Below are 16,198 nucleotides of genomic sequence, written 5' to 3'. Positions count from 1 at the left end.
TGTCAAGAATACTGACGTGGTATTTGGCCACCTGGCATTACCGAAAATGCAAGTGCCTATATTGTCAAGATGCAGAAATACTAAGATATTTTGACTGTGAGAGCATCACAAGAAATGGAGACTCGGCAAATCATATTTACTGCTCTCAATTCCGGTGATACATTCTGATTCAGCTGAAGAGGCAACCTGTGAATTACGCCAACCTTGGAATATAGGCCTTGACAATTCTATTCTGGCTTCTGTGTGACGTTTTGTAGAAGTATAAAACTGCATACATGATGTCAGCTCTGCTGGGCAAGGCTATGAAACGGTAAATATATGCCAAATGGACTGTGTTCAGTTCCATATTTCAAACAAAGCAGCATGATTACACTCAGTGTTGATGTAAAGTCTCTGTGGTCGGACTCCATATTAAATAGAGGAGGTCGCCATCTTCCCTCTCGCACACAATGGTAGTTGCCATCTTCCCCGATTCATGCAGAATTCTTGCCATTAAATTTAAATGTCGCCTGACCTATCTTTCTAAGAACTGTGAATGTCTCAAACCATTCGATTAATGACACAGACACAACCCTCAATGCAACATTTTTCTGGGTCACATGTCTACTTTTCACCAGGTCAAGGATAACTAAGACAACAAACAGACATTAACCAAAATAGGGTATTCTGAAATGACGTTATTTTCCCTTTATATGTTCATAAGGAAACGTCTAGGAAGCATACGTATGATTCAGATAATCTATATCAGACATTCTTAAACCTATGTTAAAAATTCCAACTTCTGATAAATGTTAGTATATAAGGTCAGAAGATTTCCTTTGCCCAGATGATCACCCAAGATTCTGCCAGAGATGGTCTCACCTACTGTCAGCACACTTGAATGCTACATCTCATCTGAAGAGGATAACCAAAGGAAGGCTGACTACCTGCTATCGCAGTGTGTTCACTCTTCATACGGAACACTATCTTCGCGCCTACGCTGATAAAGACAGACTTTGCTGTTAACAAGGTGTGCAGAGCGTCTCTTCTGCCTATGAAACTCTAGACTGCACGTTGCTATGCCTTCCATGATCTCATAGTGTAGCACACAGAAGCAGACATTAGGGAGTTTGTTCCTTGATGACATTTTAATAATGCTAAGATGTTAAAATTATTCTCATTATCTATGACGTACCTTCTTTCTGTTTTTTTAATACTCTGTGGATTGTTTTGGATGTACTAAGAAATAGATTGTTCCTGTAGTAATAAATACTTTTTATTTGAAAGTATTAATTCTTCCTAGTACAGTGGGTGTGAAACTAACTAACGAAATAAGGTGGATTTCTGGTGTGTGCATTTAGGATCTTGTGAATGGGGGGTGAGAGTATGTGCGCTTGTGTATGCATGTAAATGAAAGGCTGGATGTGAGTATACGCCTGTGTGCTTGTGGACAGATGGGTGCGAATGAGGGTGCCTGTGTGTGCAAGTGAGGGTGCTGGTGTGTGCTCGCCCCACTGTTCTTTAAAATAACCAGCCGCCACTGCACGGGTAGATGTACCTGACGTTGAGGGCCTACAGAGGAAAAATGATTTTACATTTGGAATGGATTTATCTATTCTTCTAACGAAAGAACTATGATGAAGAAAAAGGTCAAAATTGTAACACCAATTACTTACTAGTTATTCTGATTAAGAGTCCTACTCATACAATCTTAGGTTATTACCAGTTAGTACATTACCAGTCTTACAAATATTTCAGAATAAAGTAGTTTGTTTTAACATACTACTATTATAAAGGAAATACAATTATATTATAGACGGAATTTTTTTAGTCCAAAGATTGGCCTACCACCCACCTCAATTCCCCAGGTTTATGCGGATAACATGCGAGTGCCCAAAACCTCACTCAAATGATGCTCAGGAGTGGGGGCAGCAGGGCAGGTACATCCCTTTGGAAAGGCACCTAGGTAGAGCTTTGAAAGTGATTTTAATTTGTGCATAATAACCATATCAACCAGGGTATCCTAGCGTTGCCTCTAGGGATACTCAAAGAAGTGTGTGGATCTGAAAGGAATACTAATGGCGGAAACATTATTTATAGTTCAGTGCTGTCATTCATATTCAGCCCATGACCCTCCTTCTCATTGGCTAGGATGGGAGGCTAATAAAAACTACGTTTTTGTTATCAGCCTTGTGGCGGCCTTTATTGATTTTACAGTCCAGGTTATTGTCCTGGTTTCTGAATATAAATTCTGTGATGTTAGGATGCACAAAGTGTTAGGAGGTTATGCCATCTCATACAACTACTGTGGTAGCCTATGCACAGCCACTCCAGTCTTCCTTTAAGTTACGCTTGGGATCTCCTCATTTAACTTTAAACAATAAATAATGTATCAACCGTGGAGTAATTTCGCATTAAACAAAAGGACAAACCCATTAAGACTGTTAAGTCTGAAAGCATCTGAATGTGTAATCTTAACAAGAACAGACACTGCATATTCCTTGGTTAATACGAACTCATTAGGTGTCTGGAAGTAGGGGCTGCATTTTAGAGAAGTTTAAAAATGGTGTTTCTTTTTGAAAATGGTGTTCCTCTAAAGGATGAAATACCACAAATAACAGGTTATCAGGTTTTCCATTTCCAGTGTATTTTCATCTTAATTGGTTTAGGGTAGTTGAGTTTACAAAGCTAAATCCGATATAAATCAAGTATTAGTTTACCAAAAATATAGGTTACATTTAGGTATCCTAAACAGACACTCAACTGGTAATATTAGCGTAGAGAATTCCCAAAGATGACTTCATAGATTTTCTATTCTATTGACTACGTACCAGAAACAAAATCATATTGTTTTGCTCCAGACCAGACATAGAAATGCTCTTTAGTACAGAGATGTCTAATTTTAAACCTGGAGTAGCAAATATTCTTATGACAATAAGAAGTGAAAAAGTTGACAAACTTACTAATAAAATGGCACTTATACAGCACACATTTCCCCGGTAAATTCCTTCATGACAATTACCTTAGAGGAATTTTGTGCTTGCAGATCTCTGGTTTTAATTTTCTAAGAAACAGCCATTGGCCTAGACCAGAATTTTTGACATGAGGACACCTAGATGAGCCTTTTTCAGTTTAGTTCCTTTACTTATCTTATGACCCACACACATTCTTAACTCCATTAAACATATTCTGTAATCAACATCTGTAGCAACATGATGATGCAAAGAAGACTTATCGAATGATTTGTAACACTATGAAAACCAATGAAACCACTTGCTAACCATCCCAAGGGACATTATCCTTAACCACGTCACCTACCAAGACTGTCCTCAAAAATGGTCTTAATGTTTAGCATTAGCAAGTCCTTTCCAAATGATTCACCTTAATGAGCCCCGATACAACATATGCATTTCAACTGAGACAGTGGAATATGAGAACCAATGAGCATCTGGAAGGAGCAATTTTCAATGTTCAGATTTTGCTTGATAGTGGATTTCCAATAGTTGTTCCTTGTCCTTCGTTTGTAGCTTTCTACCTAGTGGAATGCATTGCGTACCTAAGACTATCAAGCTTCATTTTAACATCTGTTCACAAGAAAGAAAGGACTAAGAAGCATAAAGTCACCAATCCATTTCCTTTGCCCTTTTTCTTAACATCCTCAACGGCCAAAAGAATTAGCAATTTACCACCAAGATGTTGATCTGCTAAGTGTGAGTCCTGACACTACACACTGATTATGCTATCATTTGCTGTGTTGCCTATCTCATGGAATAATATTTTGTTACATCATAAATTTTTCAGCAAAAAAACTTTGTGTGGTCACTCTGTCAAACAGTCCACAATAGTCAACTGCCTCTGATAGAGCAGAGAGCTCTAACATACCTGGTTTAACAGTTCAAACCAGTAGAAAGATAACAATGCCAAACAATCAATTGGGGAAGTGTAAAGGAGATGATAGAATCACCCTCCTGAACTAGACTTGTAAACAATGGGATTCTATCAATGTGAGTGGGGACTAATTTTATATGATGTTGTATATTCTCTAAACTCGTGGATACACTGCAATTTGAAAATCAGGCCTCTCTGCAAGTGGCAGAATGAGGGCACTGTGTGTTTTTAAAATACCCCTCACACACTATGAATCCCATAGTGTCATTCTCCCATCATTGGGGTCTTCCCGTCCCTCTACGGGGCGGGGCGTGCTTCGACCTACTTGAGTTTAGTGGGTCTTATAAACTGCACCGTCTGTCCATGGGTATCTTGAGACTATCAAAATAGTTTGAAACTGGAGCCCATATATGTAAGATGATTAACCTCTCGATGTCAAGTCAAATAACTCTGCTGCCAAGGAAACCTTATAACGGGGCTTTATTAAAATAAAAAGGCCACACAAGCAACCATTTTTGCTGTTGATGTACATACATGCCAACAAATGCATCATATTTCTAAAATTATTTACTAGCACAACCACTACAATGTGCAGCAATTTAGGCCCACGTTATGCCACAGGGTTAGGCAAGAGAAAGTCCAAATATGTGTAAAAGGCACACAAGGGACATTCAAGGCACATTATGCGATTAGTTCCAAACTACGTGGTGCATTCGGTGATAACAATTTCTAGGTACTTTTATATTTTAAACACAATTTTACAAAAGAGATTACAATGCTATGGAAATGCATAGGTTTCTTAAGCAAGACTATACACACAGTCCTTTCTACCGTGAAAGGGAAATCATTAGTGAAAAACATGTTTAATGTTCACTAAGAAAAAAGGCCACATCGACACACATCTTTAATACAAAGTGTACTTTTTTATCCATCACATCCCAATTGTGTTTTAAAAAGTAATCATTTTCTGATAAATCCAGTGTGCAGAACGAGTGACCTCTCAAAGAACCTCTTTCCTTTAAGAACCAGCTGGGTAGAACAGTGTTGTACATTTCACGTTTATTATATCTGTGTCTCACGATGAAGCACTGTAGGATACAAGACGCTAGGAAACTATTTTTACATCGAGCCTGGGCAGCGCATGCGCTGCTCTGCGAGGCATGCGGCATCTAGAATATGGGCTTGATGCACCGGAAATTGTTCCTCTTTCTGGCCTCGCAAATACTGGCTTTTGATTGGTTAAATAGCTTGCTAGTCCGTTAATTTGGGCGTTTGTAACCTCCCATAGGGATTGCCCTGCCTTTTACAGTTATTTATGATACTCTGTGAGCAAGATTTCTTTTTTTGCGACTTACCAGCGGCTTGAACAACGCAGTTCATGCTTATCTTGTTTTGTTTATTATTTTGTGGCTACTTTTGTGTTTGCTGTCGCACTCTGTTTGTAGCGTGGCACCTTCACACATCTCCGCACCTGCCCCCACCACCCCTCCCAGGTCGCTGCTTGCCCATTGAATATACAGATTAAAAAGGCACAGGGCTAAAATAAAATATTCCATAGCACTGACACCAGTCTACATGTAAATGCCCTGGGGCAGTCGGATCCGGGCCCAGGTTGATGCAGACATTGGCATCACCAGATGTAACCACGGGGAGGGAGGACCCAGGGGCCTGCTGCTACCTGTAGAATTCTCTATAGCAGCAGCTTCCCACTTCCTCCTCCGTCCCTCTCTCCCGTCCTTATCAGCCCATCTTCTTCTCCCTGGTATCCAATGAGAGTGTAGGGTTGGGCAGCTCCTGAACTGGTATCCAATGAGAGTGTAGGATTGTACAGCTCCAAATTAGTCGGTCTCCGCAAATATGCATCGTCTTGCTTGAGTCCATGTTTCACATCTATTCTATGTAAAAGAGATGGAGTGCAGACATTTAAATTGAGTACATCTGGATCTAGTGCTACAGCTGCTTTTCTGGTCTAATCGTTCATTTCACCATTGTATGTCCTCCAGTCTATGCTACTAGCTGCTTTGCTGGCTTGTCGGTAATTCCTCCATCATAAGTCCTCCGAGCAGTGCTGCAGCTGCTTCTCTGGTCCCAGTGGTAATTCCTCCTTTTTAATGTCCTAGACAGTGCCGCTAGCTGCTTCTCTGGTCCCAGCGATAATGCCTCATTCTAAGTTCTTTAGACAGTGCCGCTAGCTGCTTCTCTGGTCCCAGCGATAATGCCTCATTCTAAGTTCTCTAGACAGTGCTGCTAGCTGCTTCTCTGGTCCCACCGGTAACTCCTCCATTCAAAGTCCTCTAGGCAGTGCTGCAGCTGTGTGGTAATTCCCCATTCGTAGTCCTCTAGGGAATGCTGCAGGTGCTTCTCTGGTCCCAGTGGTAATTCCTCATTCTTAGTCCTCTAGAGAGTGCTGCTAGCTGCACCGTCAGTCTATTGGAAATTCCTCATTTTAAGTCCTCTAGACAGTGCTGCAGATGCTTCTCAACCCATGTATTCTTTGGAGCTTTACCTTGCCTTCTTTTCTCCTCTGCAAGACCTCCATCTGCTTCTCAAGGGCACAGTTAATTTAACATTCAAAACCAGTCAGAGAATATTTTGGAGAAGCGCAGTGTTCGCAACATAGTCAACGATGATCATTTACTACTCTAACTTCAGTCTTGGGATACCTTGGGGAAAGTTACAGATTCACCCTCAGATATAGTAAAAGGAGGTTGAAATGTCGCAATTTAGGGGCACTGCTGAAAGCAAAGAACTAGGTAACCAGAAATAGCATGGTTACATTTTTTTTTGTTAATTAACTACAAGCTATAACGGCAAAGGCAATATTTTCGAACATTAAAGAAAATACACAAAATGAATTCATAACAAGCTTATTGCCACAAACTATCACTAGTTATCATTACCAAAGGGCGAGAAGTGAAAAAGTAGAAGCGTTACCAAATTATAGGAAAATCAGAGGAAACCATGAGCAGTGAGAGGCCCAATACATAAATGTTTTGATATCTGCTTCTATAAACTTCTCAACTCAGGATCTAGTACAATATGCGTTCTCTGTATGTCTTAAAGGCAACATTTCAGAATCAGAAGCCATGCTGGCATCATGTTCTTCTCAGCTAAGACCGAATTCATCACGTTTAATAAAGCGAACACTGTCTTTAAATCACAATGTGCTAATCAATCAATTCAAGCTTTTGACACAAAAAAATATTAGAGCCCCAAGCACAGGAAGGGGAGGAAGTGTAAGGTGTGAAATGAAAGAGGGTAGGGTGGTTCAAAAGAGAGAACTTAGTTTCATATTCAAGACAAAACATACATTATTAATTAAGAAAAGGCTATAACTTATTCAAGCCAACATTGCAATTGAAATAGTACAAAAGTCATTCTACGGTCACACTCATAAATATTTTTAGTCATGGATAGTGCCGGATGACGAGACTGGTAGAGCCGTCGACGTTTCGACCCCTACACGGGAGGTTTACTTGAGCCCTTAAACGGGGTCTTCATCAGGACACGAAGAAGCGAGCACCTTTGAAACGAGAGACCGCTGCTGCAGCTACGTTTTTGTAGATTTGAGAACGGTGACGAGCACTTATCGCCAAGGGTTACTATTTTGGACTATTGAAAGCCACCACGATCGCCTGATTAATCGGAAGTATAGGAGAAGAAATCCCGTTCTATTCCAGCAGTCCTCCTGCACTGATGGACTGACTCCAGCCCAAAGTGAAAGATACATTCGGCCCAATTCTTCATCCTTAAGCCCACTAGCAATCGACCACATGGAAGATGGTCCATCAGATTCCTGACAATCGGAGCCGGCTGGCCCGAATGACCATGAATTGTCTTGCCCCACTACAACACTTCCTGTACTGATGAAGACCCCGTATTTATGATTGTGACCGTAGAATGACTTTTGTACAATTTCAATGGCAATGTTGGCTTGAATAAGTTATAGCCTTTTCTTAATTAATAATGAATGTTTTGTCTTGAATATGAAACTAAGTTCTCTCTTTTGAACCGCCCTACCCTCTTTCATTTCACACCTTACACTTCCTCCTCTTCCTGTGCTTGGGGCTATAATATTTTTTATGTCAAAAGCTTGAATTGATTGATTAGCACATTGTGATTTAAAGACCGTGTTTGCTTTATTAAACGTGATGAATTCTGTATTTGAAAATGTTTAGAATAATTAATTGCGTACTTTTATGATGCGCTGGTTCTCTGGGACCCCTATATATGTATTACTTAGCACCCAGGTCCCAGCGACTTTTTGGGTAAAACCCCCCCTTTGGTAACCTTCTCAACTAAGACAGCAAGCAGAGAAATTCATTATAGTATAAATGGCAGTGGTATGAGACAAATAAGCAATGGTTCGAGAAGAAAATTGAGAAGTTATCTTGCTTTCCTACCAATAGCTGTGGGAATGAGCCATATGATTTAAAGCGAATGTTTATTTAACGAAGTTCTGTTTGGTGAAAATATATTTGTAGTTTAGCATTATCTGAAAGATGCAACTTCTCTCATGAACTGCCAAAGATACGGTTTTAATCAACATTTTCACATCAGACGAGTGCATAAAACAAAAGGCATCCATGCATTTTAAAAAGGCTTACAACCAAAACACTCAGAGTTTTATGAATGCAAAGTACAGAGCAAATCAAATGAAGAAAAAACGCAGCCCAGAGGTATATAATGAAACTGGTGGAAAGCGGGAGACCGCCACACAGGATATGGCACCCAACAGACCGGAAATGCAGACCTTGAAGGCCAAAAACACTGCACACTCAGGCATGGAATAGTGTGTTACTTTACTTGGTTGAATGTCATCCCCACCGTGATCACTGAACCGCCGTTGCTTCTGATTGGCCGATATACTCCGCTGGACCTTCATGTGCGCAGGGGACTGCCCCGAAATGTTGTTCAGGTCGCTGCTGGGCCGAGACCTTTGACACAGATTGCTATTGGAGAGGGATTCGCTTCCTTCAAACTAAACACAACGCATTAAAACAAATGAAACAGACAGAAAATTAGGATGATAACAAGAAACATGAGATTTCCAATAATTCTACAGTTGATGTGCTGCCCCTCTCGAGACAGAAGAACCACCAACCTACTGATACCTGGACAAGGTCAACACACAAGCTAATGTTCTTCTTCAATTGAAAAAACTCCACAAATCAACTGATATCTTCACTGCACGAACACGCAAACTAATGATCGCTATAACTTTACAAAAATGATAAAAGACCTATGTAGCAAATACAAGAAATTTACATCTGCTACATGTACTGAATTAAAGAAACATTTTAAGTGCAAAATAGTTCACATTTCTCAGCGTAGGAAAAATATCAAACGAGCAGCCACACACAACAAACCTCACTGGGACACGGGTGTGTGGCAGGAATATGCCACAGTTGTTAAAGCGACGTCACAGAACAACATGAAAAAGTAAACCATACGATCACTAGCTGTGGGGAGCTAAGTCACCAAGTATTTTGTTCCCAGAACTCTCCCTTTTTTCTTTAACACTATTTCAAGCTTTGGCAAAGAAATGCACCTAAAACTCACTCGTGGAATTATAACCAACTGTTGGTCTACGTATGCCTAGCATATGCGCTACAGATTTTATTATTAGGTAACATTAATCACTAACAAGCATTGGCATAAGCAATAGGTCTCGCCTTTGCGACCTTATAAGTGTTTAGCTATGTAGCACAAAATAATTATCAATGTACATTGTAATACAATGGAGAGGCAGTATAAAAGACATTTTAAAAATCTGTAAAAATGTTTGAACAAGTAAAGATTAGTGGTGTTTGCTACCCCTTGCATGAGATGGGTTAACAAATAAATGCAAGGGTGTGACTTGTGGACTGAGGCTTGCGAAATGTATTGTTTTATTGTCTCTTGAACAGCAACGTATTTGGGAGATTTGGTGCACTCTATGAATAAGCAAAATGATTATGGTAATCATTTCACTATGGAAATATATATGTAATGCCATAATATACCACTGAGGGACCAGCATCACATTTAGTCAGGTCCAAAATGGGGACCGATAGAGGTTTTCTTCTCTGGAAATCTGAGAGTAATAAGAAGGTTGTATATGCAAACCTAGTCTACAGGCTTGTATGATCATTTCCTCCTTTTTCGGAGTTTTATATAGGTATTTCCAACCTGAATTGGAGCATTTTTTTCACGAGCACCAGTTACGTTACACAAGGTCATGAGTACAGGGGGATTAGGTGACTTGACATAGGATATACGAACATCTTTTTTTCAGGATAAATAAGTAGTTAATTTAGTAGTGTGCACTGTCTAAATGTTCAATGTTATAACCGAATTTACCGTGAGCTAGACTAGACCTCGAAGTCGGATTACGTTTCCTTTATATGTGTCTAAATTTCATTCTGCTCCCCTAAAGGTTTCTACTTGAAGCATTAAACCCTCAGGCTGCCCTTGAGTCCCCGCTACCATTACTCCTATTTCTAAGTGTAGTACTGAAGTAAGCATGCTGTATGTTATCTAAGTGAACTCAGGAGATGGTGTGAATAGTTCGGGTAGTCTGTGGTTTCAGCACAGAACCACAATTACACAAAAAAACGTGTTTTATTAAAAATATCCAGTCCACTACAGTATGTCTTAGCTCATCAGTATAACATAGACACTTGTAGGTCTTGGGATCCATCGTGGTAAATACTTAATTAGATCTTCACAAAATGGCAGCCTCTCGACCAGGTGCGAGTACATGGTGACAGCCCTCCGCCAGGTCCCTTGAAACGCATATCAAATGTATACTAGCATGTTGATTCTTTCTAGGTTTCCACACCTCTGCCATTTGCCTTGCTACTGTTACTGGCCTGTAGCCATGACTCTACAAAGGCTTGATGGCGGCAGCTTGTACTCCTTGGTACGACCCATGGCTTTTGCGTCAACCTGGCTGCATCTCTGGCGAAAATGCTAGCCAGGTGATCTGTGCTTCAACAGAGCGACATGTGGATTCATTTGGCCAAGTTTTTTCAGTGTGGCTTAGAGGTCTAATTTACAGTTTTACCTAAATAACAACTGCTGTACTGTGTAATGGCAGAGTGAAATCCCTGGAAAGAGAGCTGAACACACAAAGAAGGGACTTTTACAGAAATGCACCAATAAGAATCCAGCATTTCTGAATGCCACAGATAGTAACCAATGGCAATCAGTGGGTTTGCAAAAACCCCACAGAGGAGGCATAACAGGTCGATTGAAGCTCAACCTAAAAATAGCTTACTTTGAGTACATAGGAAACGGTGGACAGTAAATATGAACATATTTATGGGTTTGCATTCCATAACAAATATTTTATGACGATAAGGCATGAATACAAATATAAGGTTCGAAAATGGCCATTAGAATTCAAAACTTCAGGCCTCTAACAAGGCTGGAGGAAATCCTCAACAAAGCGGAGCTCTGAGCTAACTCCACCATTTTTGAAGATTTCCAGTCTGATACAGGATTAAGAATATCCAGGATTAATTAGACTGTGGTTTGGGAATAGCAAAGGGACACTGCACACACATAACTTGTTCTGTAGAGGAACTGGATTTGAGCATCCCATCCCACTGCAGCCCGCAGAGATATCTGCAAGATAGAGTCCTATCTTTTTCTAACCAGAGGAGAGCTGAGGAGCCCTAAAATATAATCGTAAGGCCTGTGGATTATCTGACTTCGAATCCGGCATGTGTAGTGTTATGCCCCACAGTGGGATGTTGGTGGTTGTGGCAAAGTAGCAGGACATGGGTGAGAAGACAGAAGAGACACTTAAGGGGAATCCTTGGAATCCATGTTTCAGGACGTCTGATAGTTCCTCCAAGTACCATCAATGAAATATGAACAATGTCGACCTGCAGGAGCAGTGGTAAATTTGTCAAATAAAAAAAAAAAAGAGTAGGTTGGGGCTCTTGTCAGGAGGCAGCTTGCACCAGTCTCCTGTTAGCCCACCTAAAACAGAAGCAACTACTAACCAGAAAAATGGGGAGCCGATGTGGTGCAATGGCCTGAGCTGCCACCTTCAGAGCTGGGGAACCAGATTTGAATCTCATTGCCAGCTCGACATGCTGTGATTCTGGACAAATCATTTAATCTGCCCGTGCCTACCATAAATGAATGTGTCCTTTACTGGTGCTCATAAAAGCCCGAGTGTCGTGAGTAAGTGACAGTGCTGAGCACCGGAAACCACTGGCTCAAATTAGGCACTGAGGAGGAGCCACATGATGTAAGTGACATTACAGTGTGAATGAAATTATCACAGTTATCTTCGAACAAGGCCTGGTCCCCCAGGAACCCCAAAAAACAACAGTGGAATGGATATGGGCTCCCTTGGAGGCACAAAGCAGAATGGCCGGGTTTCAGACTCTGGACATAACCAACGGATGGGCAGAGATGTTCACAAAGTTTGGGAAACTGTCCATAAAATCTTGGTGGTTGGAGTGGGAGAGAAGTCGGGGCAAGGTGAAATCACGACACAGCGGCATAATGGAGCACCCAAACAATGAATGAAAACAGAAACCTACTGCCTTAATGCATGTTACCAATTCACAAATCAGACAATGTCACAGCTAGAGAAATGCACGGTCCCAACCTTGTGACAGGTTTAATCAATATTAATTAGAAGCTTAAGAACCTGCAGGCGGAAGGTACCCATTAGAAACAGCAGATTATATTCACAGAGAAAGAAGCCACAAAAATAAAAAAACAAACTTACGTCGGGTGGCTTTTTGCCTAGAAGCAGGTATGTTGCCATGACTTCATCATATTTTTGGTTTAATACAGAGTCATTTATTTCTTCTCTCGAAAAACCCATGGTGATCATCAACTCTATGAAAATGAAGAAGATGAGGCAGTAAATATAATATGTCCACAACTCTCTAGTAGTCATTCAAAGCGCTATGGTGCGAGGATCGTGTGGGAAAATACAGGAGTGGTATTAATGAGCTACAATTCATCCTTCCCACTTACACTTCTTGTGCTACTCTGGCTGTGAACACTGAAAAGGCATTTTCTTGCACAAATTTACATAATCTTAAATCAACCGTAAAGTGAGGTTTCAGCCCTCATTTTACTTGATGAACTATTGGCTAACTTTACCAAACCTGAGATGAAATGAACAGTTAAAGAAAGCATGCTCTCGCGCTCTGTGCTTCTGAGCAAGGCAAATGACAGGGCTGTGCCCTCATGGGCGTCTACAGAAATGTTTCCAGGGGGGGCAAAATTTTAACTTCAGCACTCGCCTTCAAGGCACGTTTAATGCAGACGGCCCATTGTCATTCTTTATGTGATGATCAGCAGCAGACAGAATGGCAATGGGCCTGTCCACAGTCTGCTCGAGGTCGAGGAGGGGCTGCTGCAGCCTCTAGAGTTCAAAGAGAACTGCAAGAGGCCCCAAGTGAGAGAACATTTAAACTCCTGGGGCTTCTCGCAGGGGAACAGCCTGCTGTAATCTTGAACATTACGGACCAAAAGGAATGGGACCGGCGATCCAGGGGTGGCAAGCGCACCCCCTTGCCCTCCCCTGCGGACGCCCATGTGTGCCCTATGCCATCCCCCCATAGCACTTAAGATAGGGTGTATTCACCGTATATGTATTGATTTATTTAAGGTTTTTATATATCTCAACTCCACTCGATCGGGTGTTAGTTGTACACTGCAACATCAAGAATCTCGATTAAACCGCTGTACACATGAAAAATCATGCTAAATATATTTACCTATTTCAGCCACTGTACCATTCAAAATTTGCAGTTAAGATCATTAACATCTCTTCGGCATTGATATTGGCGGTAAGGCTGGGGGAAGAGGTGGGACGGGCATTAAATCATGAACACATTCGGTGGTGATGTCGTTCATTTAGATGTTGTTTAAAGCGAAATGTTTTTAATTTTTTTCCTGACACATCCCAGGTCTTTTCGCATCTGATATTGTCCGGTAAAGAGTTACAGAGAGTGGGGGCCACTCCAGTAAAGGGTTTTCATAAGGTTTGGTGGAATTTTAATTTCCTACTTCTAAGTCAGACAGTTTGTGCCTCTGCAATCTTTCTCTCCCAGATACGTGTAGTAGTGAGTGAAGGTAGGATGGTTGGCTAAATATGAAAGTTTTGAAAGACCGGTATGGGGGTTTAAATGTAATTTTTTTTACCTCAACTGGGATCCAGTGGAAGTCTTCAAGGATAGTGAAATGTGATCACATTTTTGGCATACATGGTTACTTATCCAAGCAACCGAGTGGACGATGATGGCTTTTGTGGGTGCTAATGTCTTCATCATCCCCGTCAGTAGGGCACTCCCGTAGCCCATATTTGAGACCACAACGACCTATATAAGAGCCCACAATTCAGGGTTAGTGAGAATGGGTTTAGTAAGTAAAGTGCTGCTTACGCATATTTGGTGGAATGCTCCACTGAGAGTTCATGAGGAGGTTCTGGTTGAGCCAGGGGACTGAGTATTTTGCTTCTCGTTTCTGGTTGTGTGGGACTCCTGCCTCACTGAATACAATTAGCTAATTTATGTCGACCTTGGGTGGAAAGTATTTGCTGAGAAAATAAATGATCTCTTCTCTGGGTTTAGTTTCAGGAAATTTACCAACACCCATTTTGTACATTTACTAGAGTTTTTGAAGGTGAAGACATTTTCTTAGTCTGTCATTTTCATTTATAGTTGTGCGTCATTTCTTTCCTGTGGATTAACACCTCAGAGTCTTTATAAGTGTTGCATTTAGAGAACCCTCATATAAGTTAAGTAGTGTGGAATTCCGCCTTGTGGATCTTCGAAGGGACAGGGAGTATCTCCGAATAAAAGTCACCGATCTCCATTGCTTTTCTGTTTTCTTGGTACGAAACCCATCATTTTATTACGGTTCTTGAGGAACCCATACTTGCTTCCAGTTCCTCAGTGAGCCTCTAATGATATATGGTGCCAAGTGTTGCTAGGTTTACCAACATTAGCAGACATACTTCTCCATTAACGAACCTATGGTGGATATCAATAATAATTTTGAATGAAGCTTACGGAATATGGATTGATGGGTTTCTAATAGATTTTCTTGTTGGAAGTATACATAGAGTTGGTTTGCTATGCATTTTCTATTACTTTGCTCATCCAGGGTAGATGTGTTACTGATCGGTAGAATGGTGAGAGAAGCAGGCCCAACAGCCATTTAAAAAAAAAAAGGAAGAGATGAGACATGGCCCAGTTTCAAGGCATCAGGGAAATGTTATCCTTCTGTGAGAATCTGACAACTGAACACCAGATTTTGGCAAATACTGTAGGCATTGTTTTAAGAAGCATTCCTGGTGTATGGCGTTCCACGCAGAATGAAGGCGTCAGTGCCTTGATTTTGTTTTCCATTGGAGTCTGTTATTCGCGGGAATTGAGACTTCGTGTTCTTTGCTATACCAAGGTGTGTTATTTCCATTGTTTTTGCTGCAGATTTTAGATTTTACCTTTGAGATGAGTAGGAAGGGTGCAGAGATATTGAATGTTTTGCTATAGAAGCAGCAACAGAACTGACTTTTCATGCTGTCATTATTATCACCTCAGAAGGTGTTGAATCTCCAGTGAAGATGTTGCATATGAAGGTAATTATTGAGGGTGCAATACATTCATTGTTTCTGCAATTCATGTTTGTAAGGTTTTGGTGGTCTATAGAACTATAAAAGAGTAAACCATGGAGGTGGAGTTATGTTACCAACTAAGATGGCCGCTTAGGCGCCCGGCTCCGCTGACCTCCGTTTCCAGCCGGATGATCCTGCTACCTATCCTGAAATCGTGCCCGACCTCCAGGGAGATGAAGCCTTGCTGAATCGTTTGGTTCAATCCCCAGACCTTTGTCGCCAGAATTGACGGAGTTATGCCGTCTTCTGGATCCTGGCCTAACGCAGCTTGTAAGCCGGGGCCTCGAGTTTGAGCCCAGCCGGGACGTAGTTAAACAACATCGGCCCTGTGACTACGACAGGGTCCAGTCTCAGCAGTGGAAGTCTCCATATCTGATTTTGATTGCGATCAACGTAGTTTTCTTGATGTCGTCGGACAATTGACCTGAGCGTCTGTGGAGGTTCTGGGACTCCTGGCCCGGGGACCCGGTTAGACATCGCCGGGGTCAGCCGGCTGTCACCCGCTGTCCAGGGCCACTTTGTCTACAGGACGCCCTGAGTTGCGATCCGCTTCGCTCTGTCATTGCCCCCCGGGAGGACCGGGCTCCTCGGGGACTGCCACTATGTTCGTGATCGGAAAAGCGGAGGTGGATCTGACGAATGAAGAGCCGACATTGCGGACCGTGCTGGCCGCCATCATGGAGCTACAAGCGC

The 16,198-nt window shown here is 41.6% G+C and overlaps 1 protein-coding gene across 4 annotated transcripts in view; it reads right to left on the bottom strand.

Moving 5' to 3' along the window:
* The window catches only part of MARK1 (microtubule affinity regulating kinase 1), a 452,814-nt gene that overhangs the window by 68,198 nt on the left and 368,418 nt on the right, over positions 1 to 16,198 (bottom strand). For 2 of the 4 annotated variants that reach the window (XM_086927926.1, XM_086927928.1), the window contains exons 11-12: positions 12,602 to 12,714; positions 8,695 to 8,848 (exon numbers count right to left, since the gene is read on the bottom strand). In XM_086927926.1, the coding sequence (XP_086784052.1) occupies positions 8,695 to 8,848; positions 12,602 to 12,714 (267 nt within the window). Of the gene's footprint in view, positions 1 to 8,673; positions 8,849 to 12,601; positions 12,715 to 16,198 lie in introns of all 4 variants that reach the window. The other 2 variants (XM_086927925.1, XM_086927927.1) reach the window with 1 other exon arrangement.

This window comes from Lissotriton vulgaris, chromosome 6, assembly GCF_964263255.1.
Source record: "Lissotriton vulgaris chromosome 6, aLisVul1.2, whole genome shotgun sequence".
Taxonomy (NCBI): Eukaryota; Metazoa; Chordata; class Amphibia; order Caudata; family Salamandridae; genus Lissotriton; species Lissotriton vulgaris.
The sequence above is the reverse complement of the archived record's forward strand: the minus strand, read 5'-3'. Positions and strand labels throughout refer to the sequence as shown.